General features: G+C 34.9%; 3 protein-coding genes across 7 annotated transcripts in view; 2 read left to right on the top strand and 1 right to left on the bottom strand.

Annotated features, from left to right (window-relative positions):
- LOC122138691 (cell adhesion molecule 2-like) overlaps nt 1-19,416 on the bottom strand; it is a 405,589-nt gene that overhangs the window by 125,560 nt on the left and 260,613 nt on the right. The gene's annotated exons all lie outside the window — the stretch shown is intronic.
- On the top strand, nt 139-2,960 carry LOC109051397 (C-type lectin domain family 17, member A-like). Its single transcript, XM_019068950.2, has 5 exons — nt 139-645; nt 815-1,066; nt 2,170-2,297; nt 2,400-2,506; nt 2,599-2,960. The coding sequence occupies exons 1-5, from the start codon at nt 510-512 to the stop codon at nt 2,738-2,740; spliced, it is 765 nt and encodes a 254-aa protein (XP_018924495.1). The 5' UTR covers nt 139-509; the 3' UTR covers nt 2,741-2,960.
- The window catches only part of LOC109079297 (CD209 antigen-like protein C), a 42,057-nt gene continuing 38,362 nt past the window's right edge, over nt 15,722-19,416 (top strand). The window contains exon 1 of the mRNA XM_042732496.1: nt 15,722-16,099. Within this exon, the coding sequence (XP_042588430.1) occupies nt 15,940-16,099 (160 nt within the window). The 5' untranslated portion in view covers nt 15,722-15,939. The remainder of the gene's footprint in view (nt 16,100-19,416) is intronic.

The raw sequence follows: 19,416 nt of genomic DNA on the forward strand, positions 1-19,416 counted from the left end.
ACTATATATATATATATATATATATATATATATATATATATATATATATATATATATATATATATATGGAAATACATGGATATATCTTCAAAATATATACTGCATGTGTGTGTATTTATACATGTTATACATGTTTGGAAACATATGTTTCCAAACACCCTCAAACTGAACAAGGCTCTGAAGACTTCATATAGACACTGAGTGATTCTGAAACCACATATGCATTTGAATCTCATTTAAATGAAAACAATCAACATTGTTGAAAAATTTTTTTAGGGTGAAGTTCTGTGGTGAGCTGAAGTACCTTTATGCATAAGTACATTTTCATAAAAACAAAACAAACAAAAAAACAGTTCCTTTCTGTATAAATGCTGGCCACACAAACACAGATGAGGAACACAATCCAGTCCACACCAGAAGAGAAACTAGAGTTAGACTGTCAGCATCTTGACAACACAGATACTGTCAGTAGGTGATTGAAAATATAGAAACAAGAAAAAACTTGGAAAATGTTTAAAGAAGATAGAAAAATCACTCATAAAAGCATCGATAATATTTATGAAAATATTGCTGTTACAAAAGGTCAATTTGGACAAGTGACCACGGACAGTAACGCAACGAGAATCCAGTCATCTGAACTCACAGGTACAGTACTGAGATTAATTAAGAATACATTTCATCACACAACAAAGTAGCAGCAATTTGTCAATAATGGCTTAAAGGCAGAAGCATTTGCTCAGTTTTCATGCTTTCCATTGATGTGTGCTGTGTTAAGTGGATAAATAAAGAGAATAACAGCATGTTTGTTCTTCAGGAAGTGATTCAGTGAAGAGCAGAAGCTCCAAAGCAGTTGTAGTGTGTTTGGTTCTGCTGTGTGTTCTTCTGCTGACTGCAGTCATAGTGCTGTGTGTCATCTTCACTCAAGAGAGACAACAGCTCATATCCAATAATGAAAACCTGACCAATGAGAGAGAGCAGCTAATACTCAAGAACACAAACCTGACCAATGAGAGAGAGCAGCTAAAATGGGAGAAAAATGATCTTCAAAGGTGTCTTGGTAAAGTGGGTGAGTTTCTTTGGTCTTTTTTGTAGTTGCTACATGTTACAGAAACATCTGGTCATTTGTACATCAAGAGTAATTCTAGTGCACATAGAGTGGACCACATGAAAGGATTTAAAAGAATCCCTAACCTAAAAACAATTTAAAGCGTAATATGTAAAGAATCTACAAATGTTTCCTCTTTGTAGGGTCACAGAACACCATGTAAAGTTACCACTGTGCTGGGGTTAAGTGATTTAATTTAAAATAATTAGTTTACCTCAAATATGTGAGAGTACACAACAATGGCATATTAAGTGTATATGGTTTTATTTATTAAAATCATAAATGGATGCTCCCTTATCTATATCCCTAAAACCTCTAATATTGAACCTGCTGATCACTTAAGGTGCCCTCACTGATCTAGGAATGGTTTTGAATGTGGTAACAATATGAGCTGGATGATTTACGGTTGATGCCAACCTGTCTGATCAACAACAGGACATCTTATCCAGTTTCAATTATAAGCCTATCAGATATCTCTTAGCCACTCCATTTTATTTAAAATAAACACCTCTCTGAGGTGATATATACAATGGGAATAGGGACAAAAATGTGATAATCGTACGGTAAATCCACTGTTCTTACACTCCATGCCACAATCCCACTTACTAAATTTGTTTCTTTTGTAAGAACGGTGGGTGAAGTAAGTGAAAATAAGACTTAAATAGTAAATAGACACTTCATAAAGTGAAAGTGACGTGACATACAGCCAAGTATGGTGACCCATACTCGGAATTCATGCTCTGCTTTTAACCCATCCAAAGTGCACACACACAGCAGTGAACACACACACACTGTGAACACACACCTGGGAGCAGTGGGCAGCCATTTATGCTGCGGCGCCCGGGGAGCATTTGGGGGTTCTGTGCCTTGCTCAAGGGCACCTCAGTCGGGGTATTGAGGGTGGAGAGAGCGCTGTACATTCACTACCCCCCCCCACCTACAATTCCTGCCGGCCCAAGACTCGAACTCGCAACCCTTGGATTGCAAGTCCAACACTCTAACTGTTAGGCCACGACTTGCTCAGTTTAGAGGTGACTGCAATAAACAATGGTTGTTTTACACAGATGGATGGATTTACTATCAATACCATTTTTACTACATGTCCACTGAGATGAAGAGCTGGACTGAGAGCAGAAAATACTGTACAGAGAGAGGAGCAGATCTGATCATCATAAACAACAGACAGGAACAAGTGAGTGAAAGATACTGTGTGTGTGTTGTTTAGCTGGATGAGTGATGAAATAGGTCCTTTATCAGTTTATAACAGAAATGTGTTATTGTTCAACCTCCTAAGGAATTAGTTAAGAATATTTCTGGTGGTGCTTATGTCTGGATTGGTCTGACTAACATTGATGTGGACGGCAGCTGGAAATGGGTTGATGGCAGCACACTGACCTCTTGGTGAGAAAACACTGAACTGAACTGATTATCATGTAATAAATGATTCTCACAGAAAGCAGCACTGAACATCTAATGCTGATCTGTTGATACAGGTTCTTGTTGTCTGGAAAGCCTAGCTACTCTCACTATGAAAACTGCGCTCTAAGTTGTACCTCATGGTGGACTGCTTATTCATGTAACAAGGCTTTAAAATGGATCTGTGAGAGGAGTATTTTACAAATTGCACTGTCCTAGGAACATCATACTTTTTTTTTTTTCTCGTAACATTACCCACATGCAACATTACAAAAACTGATTAAATGTACTCTAAAAACATTTCAGTAAATAATTGTGCAGGCACTTTACGAACACACATGATTAACCTGTTAGTCTTTTGTTGAAAAAATAAATTTTGTATTGTTTGGGGAACACTTTTTCAGCAATTTATCAACAATCTTTAATGTATCAAATGTCTTTGTTTTGAATACCTTCTCATTTTTTTTTTTATATAATTAATTGTAAAAATATTTTCTATATGTAATTTTGTTGGGATGTTTGTTTTTTAGAAGTTTATAAATTATGGAGTCAAGAAAATGCGGTATATATACGCAAAAAAATAAAGTTTTGCAAAAGAAAATAAAGTTTTGCAAACGAAAATTAAAGTATTGAGGAAAATAATTTTGCTTTTTGCAAACAAAAATAAAGAATTGCAAAACATAAATGATACCATGCGAAAGCAATGATTTTGCAATACATATTTTCCATGGTCATATCTATTATTTTATTTGCAACACTGATTTTATTTTGCGTGTCAGTCTAGTTTGAGCTTGCGCTGCAGTTTTTCCTTTGCGCTTCATTTTTCTGCGCGTCACGCTTTGTGGCGCTGTTTTGACGTGGGGGTGGAGTCAAGGGGCAGGGGCGTGTACAACATGCCTCCCTGGAAGTTACATCATCGGCCCGAGACGCAGCTCACTGATCCAGGTACTGTTATGATGAGCAGATGCATGCGAGTGGATCGCTTCCTTTTATTCACTAGCATTAAAACATGCATGGTTTCGTTTTTTTTAACTTCATTAATAAATGTATATGTGTATTAGCAGCGTTTGCTCAATTTAAAGAAGTTGTTACCATGCACATCTGCTGTTTATTTCTCTCGATGTGCACACTTTTATAGCATTAAAATGTGTATTGTTTCATTTGGTTAACTGCATGTGTATTAACAGTGTTTGTTTAAAATCTCTTAACCTGTGGAGGACGCCAGCGCACAGAAGCGTTCTTTGTTCACATTAGTTCAGAGTTACTGCTAGTTTTAACGATGCTTTTGGAAAACGCAGCCCTGAAGAGTTTTGTAAATAATAGTCTATACTGTAAAAGCCCGACATGCCAATAAAGATTTTTTACTGGAAGTGCACTTTAGAGGATGAATTTAACAATAAATCTATAAATACCCTAACCCTATAATAATAAATACTAGAATTATAAATGAATAATTTGCTAGTTTCATTTGTAAATGAAAAGACTCATTTAACAAAGAACGTTAATTAGGTAAGCAATACACAAATTAAAAGGAGAAATAAGCATAACAATAAATATAAAAATATAGCCCTATTTAATATAATATTATTATCAATTATTATATACGGTTAGCCTATATGAATAAATGAATGATGCATTTATATAGCGCTTTATAATGTATTCTTGTACACCCAATTCGCTGTACGATCATGTGGGGGGTCTCTCCTCAACCACCAGCAGTGTGCAGCATCCACTTGGATATATTATATATATATATATAATGATAAAAATAATAAACGCCTTATATGCACATATATTACATAAAAAGACACGATCAACGGACTGTGGGATGGATAAAAATATTTGATCAATCTCTGATAATCTCAGGTTGCTATGGTCACGCGGGTTTGTTTATGCATTAAACTCGTGGCAAAATTACAATGACAGTCATTTATTAATTTATGCCAGGAGTTATGTAAATGAAAAAGTAGACCTCTTTAATGATGTACGTTATAGTTTATGAAGTGAATTGCATAATTTTACATTAAAACTAGCAGTAACTCTGAACTAATGTGAACAAACCTCCCACAGGTTAAGAGATCTTAAAAAAAAACACTGTTAATACACATGCAGTTAACCAAATGAAACAATACACATTTTAATGCTATAAAAGTGTGTGACTGGCATAAAGTTGGCTTGACGTTGGACGTTCGATATTCGCAAATCTAGGGACCGTCTCTAAAGTTACATGCGAAACTACTATACACTTCTCTAACGTCAATAGCATGCAAGGAGAATGACTAACAGTCATGAAAACAACTGTTAACTGTTCATCTAGGTGTCAGCTATAATGCACACCATTCATATTTTTCATAATTATTCAAATAAACTGTAAATCAAATGTAAAATATTGCTCATTGTCATTAACGAATGGGGTATGTTTTAAAATATGCCATAATTTGGAGCTCAATAGCATTTGAACAGAATGACTCACTTTCATAAAACATCCTGTAAAGTGTTCATCTTTGTGTCAACTATAATGCACACCGTTCATATTTTTCATAATTATTCAAATAAACTGTAAATCATATGTAAAATATTGCTATTTTTCATTTGAGCTTTAAATTAGTGTTTACGTCCATTTGGTAATGAAAAGCAGCAATATTTTACATATGATTTACAGTTTATTTTAATAATTATCAAAAAATATAAAAGGTGTGCATTATAGTTGACACCTGGATGAACAGTTAACAGTTGTTTTCATGACTGTTAGTCATTCTCCTTGCATGCTATTGACGTTAGAGAAGTGTATAGTAGTTTCGCATGTAACTTTAGAGACGGTCGTCTAGTGAATGTCACGTCACTTTTGAATGTCACGTCACTTTCATTTGCGGTTATAGTGTGCACATCGAGAGAAATAAACAGCAGATGTTCATGGTAACAACTTCTTTAACTTGAGCAAATGCTGCTAATACACATATACATTTGTTAATAAAGTTAATAAAACGAAACCATGCATGTTTTAATGCAAGTGAATAAAAGGAAGCGATCCACTCGCATGCATCTGCTCATCATGACAGTACCTGGATCAGTGAGCTGCGTCTCGGGCCGATGACATCACTTCCAGGGAGGCATGTTGTACACGCCCCTGCCCCTTGACTCCACCCCCACGTCAAAACAGCGCCACAAAGCGAGACGCGCAGAAAAATGAAGCGCAAAGGAAAAACTGCAGCGCAAGCTCAAACTAGACTGACACGCAAAATAAAATCAGTGTTGCAAATAAAATAATAGATATGACCATGGAAAATATGTATTGCAAAATCATTGCTTTCGCGCGGTATCATTTATGTTTTGCAATTCTTTATTTTTGTTTGCAAAAAGCAAAATTATTTTCCTCAATACTTTAATTTTCGTTTGCAAAACTTTATTTTCTTTTGCAAAACTTTATTCTTTTGCGTATATATACGGCATTATCTTGACTCCATACTAAATATACTTTAAACCTCTGCTGCAAGACTTTCAAAAAAGTGTCTGCAAACCCGAGTTATGCTTATTTTGCTATATTAAGCATGTAGGCATAAATATATATTATTTACCTATATTCTGATTTTCACCTTCACCAATTAGATATAATACTTGAGATATTATTACTTGAAATATTTATTATTATTATTATTATTATTTTTAATTCAACAGTCAATCTAGGAAAATATTTCAGAAAATAAATATATTTCAGGTTTTTTAACCTATATCATACGATATTGATATTTATCATGATATAAATTTACCATTAATGGGGAGGGAAATGTTTTCTACATGTTTGTTAGACCTTGAGAATCAAGGTAAACATAACTTTCATACAGATACTGAGCGATTTTGTAATAACTTGTAATAGAAACTCATTTAACTGAACACAATTCACATTGTTACAACAAATGTTCCTTTCTGCATAAATACTCAAAACATTTTCACAAAAACAGTTCCTTTCTGCATAAATACTGGCCATTCAAACACAGATGAGGAACACAACACAGTCCACTCCAGGAGAGAAAGTAGTATAAGTTTGTTGGCATTCGACGTCGAAAGTATTTAACAGTCTAAAGGAACATATAGAAAAAGGAAGAACTTGGAAAATGTACAAATAAGATGGAAAAACTACTGACAATATCTATGAAAATATTTTTGCTACAAAAGGTGTATTTGTAAAACAGACCATGGACAGCAATGCAACAGGAATCCAATCATCTGAACTCACAGGTAATGAGATTAATTAAAATACATTTCATCACACAACATTGTAGCACAAATTTGCCAATAATGGCTTAAAGGCACAAGCATTTTCTCAGTTTTCATGCTTTTTACTGATGTGTGCTATGTAAAGAGCATAAATAAAGAGAATAAAGTCATGATTGTTAATCACAGGAAGTGATTCAGTGAAGAGCAGAAGCTCCAGAGCAGCTGCAGTGTGTTTGGTTCTGCTGTGTGTTCTTCTGCTGACTGCAGTCATAGTGCTGTGTGTCATCTTCACTCAGGAGAGACAACAGCTCATATCCAAGAATGAAAACCTGACCAATGAGAGAGAGCAGCCGATACTCAAGAACACAGACCTGACCAATGAGAGAGAGCAGCTAAAATCAGAGAAAAATGCTCTTAAAGGGATGCCCGCCCGGGCATTAAGACATGTATAGCTTAATATAACATGAATGATGTCTCTAATTGAAATATGTAATAGAATACCTGTGAAAGATGTATGTTATTTTAAAAAATCAACATCATTTTTACACTATGGGGGGCGCCATTATTTTATGTGCACAGTACATTCTGCGTTGATGACGTCAAATGGTTGCACTCGGTGAGCTACTGGTGCTTTTTACCACGACACAACTCGGAATACACAACTCAAGAAAATAAAATACTGATACGATACCACATTGTGTGGCTTTTGGATGTAATTTTCAGTTGGAGGGCAACAAAAGAAGCAATATAGGACTTCACTGATTTCCTAGCGATAAGAAGAGGAGAAAAGAATGGGAAGACGCATGTGGACGAATAAGATTTCCTAAAGACCAGCTTTTTTCCTCTCCACTTCAGCCCTGATGCCTTTGAGGTTTTTAGTTGGACATAGCTACTTAAAACAGATTACGTATGGCTGAGACAAGAAACGCTATGCCATCCTTTTAGAATGTAAACATGCCGACGCTAATCATGATGCTGCGGCCGCTGGAGGAGTTTCTCAGCGCGGATTTCCCTCGAGATCAGGGGCGTTTAGACTCCTTGTGGGGAAAAATCGATGGTACGGCATTTGGTTTAATTAAGCCTATACTTATATCCATCACCACCTCTAAGCTCTTTCAGTAGCTGTAGTCATCATATCAGTATTTTATTTTCCGAGTTGTCTATTCCGACTTGTGTTGCGGTAAAAACAGCAACAGGTAGCGGCAGTAGCTCACCGAGTGCAACCATTTTACGTCATCAGAATAATGGCGGTCCCCATAGTCCAAAATATGAATAAAACTATGTGATCTTTTAAAATAACATACATCTTTCGTGGGTTTTCTATTACATATTTCAATAAGAGACATCATTTATGGTATATTAAGCTATACATGTCTTAATACCCGAGGATCCCTTTAAGAGTTTTCTTGGTAAAATGGGAGTTTCTTTTGTCTTTTTAGTAGTTCCTACATAACAAGAACAAGATACAAGATATGATTAGTATTTATAATAATTACATCAAGCTCTTCAAAAGAAACCTTAAACTAACACCAATGTATAATGTAAAACATAAAGTGTACAAATGTTTCCTCTTTTTTTAGGATCACAGAATACCATGTAAAGTTTTCACTGAGTTGGAGTTAAGTGACTCCAGATGGAAATGGGTGTACAACAATACATTATAAAACGCTATATAAATGCAGATGGAAATGGGTGTACAACAATACATTATAAAACGCTATATAAATGCAGATGGAAATGGGTTAATGGCAGCACATTGACCTATGCAATTAATTGCTGTGATCTGACAGGATATCACATGCTCTTATAATCTGACATTAATCAAAATTGGTCAAAAGTAGAGAACTACACAATAGAAACACACAAAGAATGCTTCCACCATTTACTGCACATGACTGAGCAGCCTGGTCTCATTGTTTATATGTAGGTATTAATATGTAACATTTACAAGCATAAAACATACATTTTTGTAAGTTTTTATTAAAGCTAAAATGTACAATTTAGACATATTTCAACATTTAAAATGTACACATCGCTACGTATTTTTAGCTAAAAATGTTAAATATTATGTATCTTTTATATCATTAAGATATTTGTATCAATGCATTTGTATCATTTTATCTATAAGCGGTTTAGATGTTAAGACCCCTAAACCTAAACCTACCCATTTTATAACGAATATGCATTTTTATCATTTTATCAATAAGCGATTTAAATTTTTAGACCCCTTAAACTACCTCCATACCTTAACCTACCCATTTTATAGTGAATATAAAAGAATATAAAATGCAATTGTCCGAAATATGCAGGAAAATAACCATTTTAGTAACAATAGCATTACAGTAGCTGTTACAGTTTAAGAAAAACATGACAGACAGATAAATGCAATTACATTCATTTATTTATTGCAAAAATGTCAAAAGCAGTACCAAAAGTAATCCAAATGACGATGTGTTGCAGCCGCAGTCCTCTCTGGTGGAATACAGTAGGTTTGGGTGAGATACAGAGCAGAATTTAAGTTGTTATTTCCTGAAAATATTATCCAGATTATTTTCCCGATCCACTCTGTGAAGGCGTGCATGCATTATTCAAACACACCTCATCAGAAACACGGCATGTCGCAATCTGTGATGATGCAGGTGAGAGCCATATATATATATATATATATATATATATATATATATAGGTGAGAGTATATATATATATATACGTAGATGCCTCATTAGCGACTGTTTCAATGGGCCGCTATACGTAAGCCATCCGCCTTATTGTAAAGGTCAACTTTACGTCATTAACCATAGTAATCACTGAATATTCGAAAGATGGCACAATCCTGCACACAATGGCTCTACGGCTCTGTGAGAACCTAGAGAATCGTGAATGATGTCAAGTTGACCGTTCCAAGATGGCGACTGCATCTATGTGCCTAGAGCCATCGAATGGGGCATCTATACATATCTATGGGCAAGAGCCAATGAGCATTCGATTTTCCTGCCATAAAACCTGTAGTTTGAAGCGGCAACATTTGAATTTGTAAAAAGAGCATCAGTCAGTGCGGGCTTTGCTGTTTACGGTCACTGGACTCACTGCTTGGGATGGAGATGAAGATCGTTGGGTCTGTTTCTCGCAACTGTATGGATTGTAAAGATTTGGATTAAAGCGCACAAATAAAATTGTTTCATTTCCTAATTATGTTGCGTTTTTGGTGTATTTTACAGTTCTATTGTCAGTCACAGCATGTCTGAGAAAATGCCTTTTTTGTGGCCCATGCCAAACAATGTAAAAATTACATGGAAAGTAAAAGTTAAACAACTGCAGAAATGTTATTTTAAGGGTTTAAACTTTAAAGTGAAGTCTTGTTTAACATTATGTAGGCCTATTCTTGGAAACGAGCAGCAGAAATCACACAGAACAGAACAAAATGTTATCATTTCATATTAAGTAAACGAGTAAACAACTTAATGCAACTGAAAACATAAGGTCATTGATATAACAAATAAAAACAATCATGATAAAAATTAATGCGATTTCAGTATTCATAAAGATAAATTTTTAGGTGTCGTCAATAAGTTTTGTACGTTTTAATGCCTGTAAAACCATAAGTAAATATACGTTTTATATAACCACATTTTACGTAAAGTACATACAAATTATCATGAGATCATGTTGGACTGAGCAACACAAACACACATTGAGCATTTTCTGTAGAAATCAAGGAACATTTATCTTTATATCTGTCATCTTCAGGAAATGACTCATAAGATCACAAGATGCAGAGGAGCTGTAGTGTGTTTGGCTCTGCTGTGTGTTCTTCTGCTGCCTGCAGTCATAGTGCTGTGTGTCCACATCCATACAAACAACACAAACTACTGTTTGTTCATACACTGACTACTAACTAAGATCACTGTCATAACATTCTAATTACAAATGCAAACAATACAGAATGGAAATCTGTCAAATGAGAGAAACCAGCTAATAAATCAACTTTCAATTCTTGGTAAAGAGGGAAAGTTTCTTCATTTTATGTAGTTGGATTGTGGTCTCAGTAACTGTACACTACATATTATAGTGTAGTGTACACTCTATATTATTTGAGTAAACATTCTGCTACTTATAATAAGCTACTGGTGGTTGAGTGTAGAGGTCTTCATGGGTTCACATAGATCAGAAAACCCAAGGTCCGAATCGAGTGGTTCAGGTCCGAAACTTTGATGAGTGCCTCGGATGCGGGTTGAGACTGACATTTCAACTCCCTCTGTTTGGTTCTAATTAATGTTACAAACAGAATGTATGAATGAATAAACAAACAAATAAATAAACAAAAACGCCATTCAAGAGAATGAATGCAGGGAGATCATCGTTATTAAAATGAAAAAAAAGTGACCTAGTAATTTGTGGAGGAACATACATCTTATGTGAGGTTTATCTCCTTGAAATTACAATACTTGCTGATATTGATTATAGAAAACCGCCTAAAAATGCAGCATATTGCAAAACTAATGAACTCATTCAAAAAAAATAAAAAATAAATAGCAAGTGAATATTTTTATGCTTTTTCTCAAACAAAACATTTAATGAAAATCCACAGAAAGCGTATTCTCTCCCATTTTTGACAAAGTATACATTATCTGGTTATGCAACATGGTTAAGAACATAGCTAACAAGCATGTTACAAAGAAAGATGTGAGAATGAATTTAATCTACAAATAAAGTAGGAAAATAAATCTACACCTGTCATGGTCATTCTTATTTGTTGTTTCTGATTTTGGTCTTTCAGATAGTGTAACAAAAACCACAACAATTTATAGTGTGCTCCTTCAAGTAAAAAGCAGAAAATTAAAGTAAAATAAATTAGTTGATTTTTCATGTTTAACAACAATAAATGAATAATATACCCACAAATTGAAATGTTCTTAAAATGTACTCACTTTCACACCATCCAAGATGTACAGTAGATGAGTTTGTTTCTTTATCAAACTTAGCATTACATCACTCGCTTAGCAATGGATCCTCTGCAGTGAATGGGTGCCATCAGAATAAGTCTAAACCACTTAAGTAATGGTAAATCTCTCCAAAATTTGTTCGGATGAAGAAACAAACGCATCTACATCTTGGATGGCCTGAGGGTATCTAATTTTCAGCAAATTCATTTTTCTTTAACAGATCAGTGCTCTGACAATCCTAAATGGATAACATACAAGCACAGTTCCTACTTCATTTCGTCTGAGTGGAAGAACTGGACTGACAGCAGACGAGACTGTTTGCAGAGAGGAGCAGATCTGGTCATCATAAACAATGAAGAGGAACAAGTGAGTGAAAGATTGTGTTTGAATCAGTGCTAAATAATGCTTGTGGTCTAAATGTATAATATTTCATTCTAGGTATTTATTACAGCCATAACACTGTATGGATTGAAAAACCACCTTATTGAATCTGTGCCATAAAGAATTAAGGCAGTTCAAAAGGCAAAAGGGGTGCAACCTGGTACTAACAAGGTACTCTGGGGCCTCATGTATAAAACTCTCTGTAGATTTCATCCTAAAAGTGTACGTACGAACAAAAGTTTTCAGATTTATAAAACCATGTGTACACCAGAACCTGTGCAAAAATCCCTTTATAAATCCCAGCCAGAGGAAGATTATGCATACGTGCATCTCCACCCCGTCTCCTCCCCGAAATAACCATATATGGAGCTTACAGTGCCTAGTTTCACGATGCATAAGCTCATCTGCATATCATTTCCATGCATATTCCCATCCACGTGACACCTTGTTTAACACTGTCAAAGGTACAAGACGTTTGAGATACGGACTAAATGCCATTTGTGCCACATAAAATTTTATTGTCAAAATCATCCACTATGTTTTAGAATAAATATATCAAAATATCCATAAAAACAAAACTGTTTAGTTCTCAGATAAATAGCCTATATTTTAGAATATACTTGACCTCTTTTTTTTTCCACTAGCCAAATAGTATTTCAATTGTTTTTAAACAATTCAAATCGAATCAAATTTATGCAGTTTTGCTGAAAATGTGAACATATTTTTGCTATTTTTAGTGGAAACAGATAAGCCTATATTTATTGCAGTGTAAATACAATTGTCTGAATTGGCACATCACTAACAAAGTATTTTAAAAAGGAAACACGCAAACCTTACCAATTTTATTTTAAGTTGTATCCTTCAAATACGGTGGTGTTTTCATAATGTTGTGGAGATGCCTTTACATGACAACAACACCTCCGTGCAGCTGCGGTTGTACAGTAGATATTATTCAAACCGTACAATGGACTGTTCGACCAACGAATCCAGCAGACTGCCATAATATCAAAGTGCGCATCATTGATCATTGTTCTCAGTAAAAAAAAACTAAGTAAAAAAAATCATAACTTGTAACATGAGATCTGCATTTTATATTAATTATTATTTATTTTATTTGTAATTTGCATGCCACAGGAAAAGTGATTAGGGATTTAGATTATTGATTTGTAATAGTTCATATAATTATGGTTCAACATATGCGTAATGACTTTATGTAATTTCAGTGTTTATCTCCATGAATGAGAGTGGAATATTTAATGAAAATGTGCATATCGAAATGAAAACCGAATGTTTTTTTCTTTTGCCTTTAGAACGGCCTTAATTCTTTATGACACAGATTCAGTAAGGTGCTGGAAACATTCGTCAGAGCTTTTGGTCCATAATGACATGACCGCATCATGCAGATTTGTGAGCTGCACATCCATGTTACAAATCTCCCATTACAGCACATCCCAAAGGTGCCCTTTTGGACTGAGATCTGGGGCCACATGTATAAAACTTTGTGTAGATTTCTTCCTTTTGGTTTGAGATATGGTTGTGTTCATACAAAAATTTTCAGATTTATAAAACCATGCGTATGCCAGAACCTGCGCAAAATTCCCTTTGTAATACCCAGTCAGCGGAAGATTGTGCGTACATGAATCTCCTCCCTGTCTCCTCTGCGAAATAGCCATATATAGAGTTTAACAACGCCTAGTTTTACTATGCATAACGCCATCTACATATCATTTCCATGCATATTCCCATCCACGTGACACCATGATTAACGCAGTTAAGGGTGCAATACATTACGAAAATATGAGATATGGACTATAAATGCTTTTTGAGACATCACATTGCTATTCAGTGTCCTTGAAAATACAGTAAATTTCAGAGAAAGTTTTCAGCATTCTTTTCCACTGGCCAAACAGTATTTTAATTTGTTTTAAACAAATCAAATTTATGCAATTTTGCCTGTAAGGTAAACATATTTTAGAATATTTATATATTTTAATGGAAAGAGATAGGCCTTAATTTTTATTTTTATTTTTTATTTTTTGCAGTGTAAACCGCGTCAATAACAAAACATTTTGAAAATAAAACATATCTTACAGTTTCCTTCAAATTCTATCTTTTAAATACAGTGGTGTTTGTCACAATATTGGGAAGAGCATGAAAGGGGTTATCATTAGGCAACTGTCTGTCTCTGTGTGCGTGCAGAGGTTCTACAGTACTGTCTTCAGAGCTGTTCAAACCAGCCAATGGACTGTTTGATCAACGAGTGCATCCTTATGTCTGTCATTACCGTCTATGTTCAAAAGCAGCACATCAGCTGCAAATATTTCTGTTGAAATTCATATAAAAATGTCATTTCTGGATATTTTCATGAAATTTCAGTGCTTCACTTCATCATTGAGAGTGTCATATTTAATCAAAATGTGTATGTCAAATGTAAAACAGACTTTAAAATCATTCTGTTCGTGTCGTAATTTCGCTCACTCCAGTAAAAGAGTGCGTACGCATGGTCTAGAGTGTCTGTACGGTGCGCACATATTATGACTAGTTTATTAAAAAAAATAAATAAATTAAATCCTGATATGTTCGTGGAAATTGCGTACACACGTTTCCATGCCCATTTTGACATCAGGCCCCTGGTGTTTGTGAAGGCCATTTGAGTAGTTAACTCATTGTCATGTTCAAGAAACCAGTTTGAGCTGATTAGAGCTGTTTGACATGGCGTGGTATCCAGATGGATGTAGCCATCAGAAGATGGTCAACTGTGGTCATAAAGGGTTTGTCATGATCAGTAACAATACTCAGGTAGGCTGTGGCATTAAAACAATGCTCAAACAGGCCCACTATAGCAGCTGAAGTATCATGATACCAAGTAGTATCACAATACCATGCACTTTTGTTCATTCATAATTCAAATCTACAAAATGAAAACCACTTTTTCACAAATAGATAGATGTAAATGAAAACAGACCAGGTTTTCCCAAAACCACCAGTAGGTGGCAGGAGGTCTTAATGATTGAGTCACTGTATCATCTATTCAACCGATTTGTTCAAAACAGCTGATTCATTCAGGTATGAAGCAAGTGACTGTTTTTATGAATGGCTCAGTGAATAGATTAGTCTGTTTTGTTCAAAACACTGTTCTTTCAGAAATGAAACAAAATAATGCAATGTGTTGCTTGAAGAAGCTCAACTGTTCTACTTTGTTTAGAACTATTTTAATTGGCAAAAGAGACCGAAACCATCATTATTGACAATGCTGTGTTTAAAATGTCATTTAATATTAACTTTATGTTTATTGAACTGCTGTATAAAATCAATCACATTTGCAACCGTATTAGGAAGAGCAGTACTCTCGCTTGTATCATATTGCTGAACTATCATGTTATAAATAAAAACAAGGACTCACACAGGAGCGTTGTGTCTCCATATCTCTATAACTTCCAGCTCTTACTGGCTGAGGACAGTGTGCTTGCAGCTGAACCATGTTCTTCGAATGAGAAGAACTCATACAGAGGAATGTTTATGAACATCCTTTTAATTCTTCAGTGCTTCTATAGATTCTGTACACACATTTTGATATTATAAGGTATTAAATGTACACCCACAAACACATCTAATCTACCCCACACACACAATATAGTGTGTTTTAAAAGTAATAGTTTTAAAAGTAAAATGTCTATAAAGCAATTACACTTAGACATACAGTACATCACAATAGGGAAGGAGATAATATTGCAACTTCCATTTCATGTTGACATCATTTAGTTTTCATGCATTGACCACAAGTTTGGTTCTCACTAGCTTTAAAAAGAAGCAGGTGCTGGTTGCTTAAACACATTTACACAGGAACAAGGCACTAACATCAAAAACATCAAAGCAGGAATGTCTGATGATATTTATTACAATGTGATCGGAGCTGAGTCTGAGAGAATGAAGACAAACAGAACGGAGATGACGGTGGTTATCTATGAGAATACAGACTGTGTGAAAGTTTATGACTTCAGGACAGAGACAAACACACAGCAACCACATCAGCGTACAGGTAATCACAGTCATTTCTTTGATAAAATCAGCACAGTTTGCACATGTTCAGTCATTTAACATCATGTCTGTGGTGTTCAGGAAGTAATTGTGTGAAGATCAGAAGCTCCAGAGCAGCTCCAGCATGTTTGGTGCTGCTCTGTTCTTCTGATATTATAGGATTTTAAGTTAAAGTTACAGACAGTAACTAACCAATTGTGTATATTTTTTGGAGAGTCACTAATTCGTCCTCCTCCTCAACACATAGCAAAAAATCTTTACCCAGTTAGGATGGTCATAACCTGATATCTGAAATATATAAATTTTATTATCTGAACTGCACATTGATAACCTTAAACACAAGTCCATTGCCATTCATATGAGGTCAGGTGCATTTGAGTGTCTGTTAAAGAAACGCCCAGAATCAGTGTGGTTTTTCATGACTGTCTCATGGTGGACCTGAGCCCTCAAAGAAATGTTCAGTGCTGCTGTATCTTTGTGTTTGTTGAGAAACAGAGAAACCACAGACCATAAACAATGTTTTCAGCTTCAACTTTACCAGCATAGTGCTGTTACAATTAACAGCTTCTGTGGCACACAGGTGATAAGGTTTTGAAGATTTCAAAACAAGGGGAAATTGAGGTTTCAAGTTAGAGAAATGACAAATGTAGTGAAATGAAAAATAAAATATGACCACCTGACTCAGTGGTGTATTTCAAGTCCTCTGTAGTCATACAATAATTTTGTGTGAACAACCAGGTTAAATTAAAGTTGTCATTCACTGATAATCTTCTCTGGTGAGCGGTTAACCGCTGCAACTGAATCAAATGAGCCATTGAGTTAAATTGAAGAAACAGATCAGTACCGTTTGTGAACAAATCATTCAGATCAGTTTCATGAACTGAATCAACTGATTCACTGAAAATACATCTGCTTCTCACACATTAAAATTAGTCGAAAGCAGAGAACTACAAAATAGAGAAACACAACGACATCATCTGTCATTTACATGACTAAGGGTCATGTGAACAAAAATGTCTCAGCCTGTATAGCACTACAAACACTGATGAAACTCAGGAAATGGACAGACACACCAAGAAAAACAAGCAACACAAACACAGTTTCAGTACTATCTGTTGAAATGAAAAAAAAAAAAAAATCCTAATGTCTGTCATCTTCAGGAAGTGATTCTGTGAAGAACAGAAACTACAGAGCAGCTGTAGTGTGTTTGGTTCTGCTGTGTGTTCTTCTGTTGACTGCAGTCATAGTGCTGTGTGTCCACATCTATACAAAGAGCACAAACTACACCAAACTCACAGAAAAAAAAAATGAGCTAATTAATCAACTTTCCAAACTTGGTAAAACGGGTAGGTTTATTTTATTATTTATTTATTTATTTATTTTTTTACATTTTTTTTAATTTCATTCTATTTAGTTTGGTTGTGGTCTCAGTAAATTGTAGTGTACATTATAAATTAATTGAATAAACTATCTGTTGGACGTTACAAGTTAATCAACTTTCCATTCTTGGTACAGTTGGTAAGTTAATTCATTTTATTATGGCCTCAGCAACTTCTAGTGTGCACTATATATAGGTAAATTATCTGCTAGAAGTTAAAGTGGTTTGAATGTAGAGGTCTTCACAGTCCACTTAGACCAAATAAATAAATAAATAAAAAACCCAAGGTGCAACCTGAAACCTGAGAGTCCAAAACTTGGAAGAGTGCCTTGTATGGGTTGGGACTGATATTAGTAGACTCAAGTCCCAGTTATTTTTAAATAAATGTGCTTTTACTGAATGAACCTGAGAAAACCCAGTTTTGCCAGATTGTTTACTGTACCCTGCAAGTAGAACTCATTTCACCCAGTTATTATAGATAAACAGAAAGTTTAACATTTTCAACAAGTAGCTCGCAAGTATACAGTATGTACATAATATAATAATTATAAATGTGAGAAATAAGTTTGGGAGGAAGATATGTAAACAAATGAATGTCTGTTGCAAGTAAAACACTACGTGTCTGTAGACGAGGCCCTCAAACATAAAATAACACACAAATACAGCAGCAATATAGCGTGATTGGTTTTCTTTGCAATTATTCATTATAAAAACAAATATTACTTTATTGTTAATAAACCAATAGGATATAACAAAGTAAATAAAACAAAAAATGAGTAGAAAAGATTCGGTCTATGTTGACAGTATAGCTAGGTTTTAAAACTTACAGAACTTGCAGACTAATTGAGGAACAGAGAGTGATGCATCTGCATCTGAGAAATAGTTGTTCAAGTAACCAAAAGCAACTAGTGTTAAATAAAGGAAGTACTTTTCAAATGTGCCAAGTTTTGCATTATTAATTTAAGGGCATTTAACAAATACTTATAATTAATTCTACGACAATGTTATTATTGTCTACTTTATTTACTTGGAATTACTTGCCAAAAGCGGAAAAGCAATGTACTGTCACCAGATATTGATTACAGAAAACCACCGAAATGCAGCTGATGCCAAACTAATAAACTAATTTAAATTAAGAAAACCTCTTTTTACCTCGTTTACATTTGGGTCTTGTCAGGTTCCAATAAAATTGTCATCGGGACAGACTGGGGGTTGGTTTGGGTAAGAAGCGACTCAATTGTGAACAAGTTGGGTTGGGTACAGATCTTGGTACCCAAGAAGAGTAAATGGGAATAAAGTACTAATAGTTGAATTTGTTGTTTACAGATGAATGGATTTACTATCAATTCAGTTTTTACTATATGTCCAATGAGACAAAGAACTGGACTGAGAGCAGACAAGACTGTTTAAAGAAAGAAGCAGATCTGATCATCATAAACAGCAGTGAGGAACAAGTGAGTGTGTGTTTGTGGTGTTTAGCTGCTAAGTGAGAGATGGTCAGATGAAATGTGTATATTGTTGATTCATGATATAAATGTAATTGGTTTATCTGTTTAGGATTTTGTTAAGAACAATACTGTTAATAGAGAATTCTGGATTGGTTTGACTGACATTGATGTGGAGGGCAGCTGGAAATGGGTTGATGGCAGCAACTTGACCTCTGGGTGAGAAATCACTGAACTGATTATTATCTAATAAATGATTCTCTCAGGCAGTATCATATCACAGAAACCAGCACTTAACATCTAATGCTGATCTGTACTTTCAGGTTCTGGGCATCTAAAGAGCCAAATGGAGGAACAAAAGAGAACTGTGCTGTGACTTATTTAATAGAGCATCCTACTTTATTAGGGTGGCTTGATGTTAAATGTAATAATGCTTATCAATGGATCTGTGAGAAGAGTATTTTACCTTTTGTTGTGTATTATTTAGTTTTGTTT

Source organism: Cyprinus carpio, chromosome B10 (assembly GCF_018340385.1).
Source record: "Cyprinus carpio isolate SPL01 chromosome B10, ASM1834038v1, whole genome shotgun sequence".
Lineage (NCBI taxonomy): Eukaryota > Metazoa > Chordata > Actinopteri > Cypriniformes > Cyprinidae > Cyprinus > Cyprinus carpio.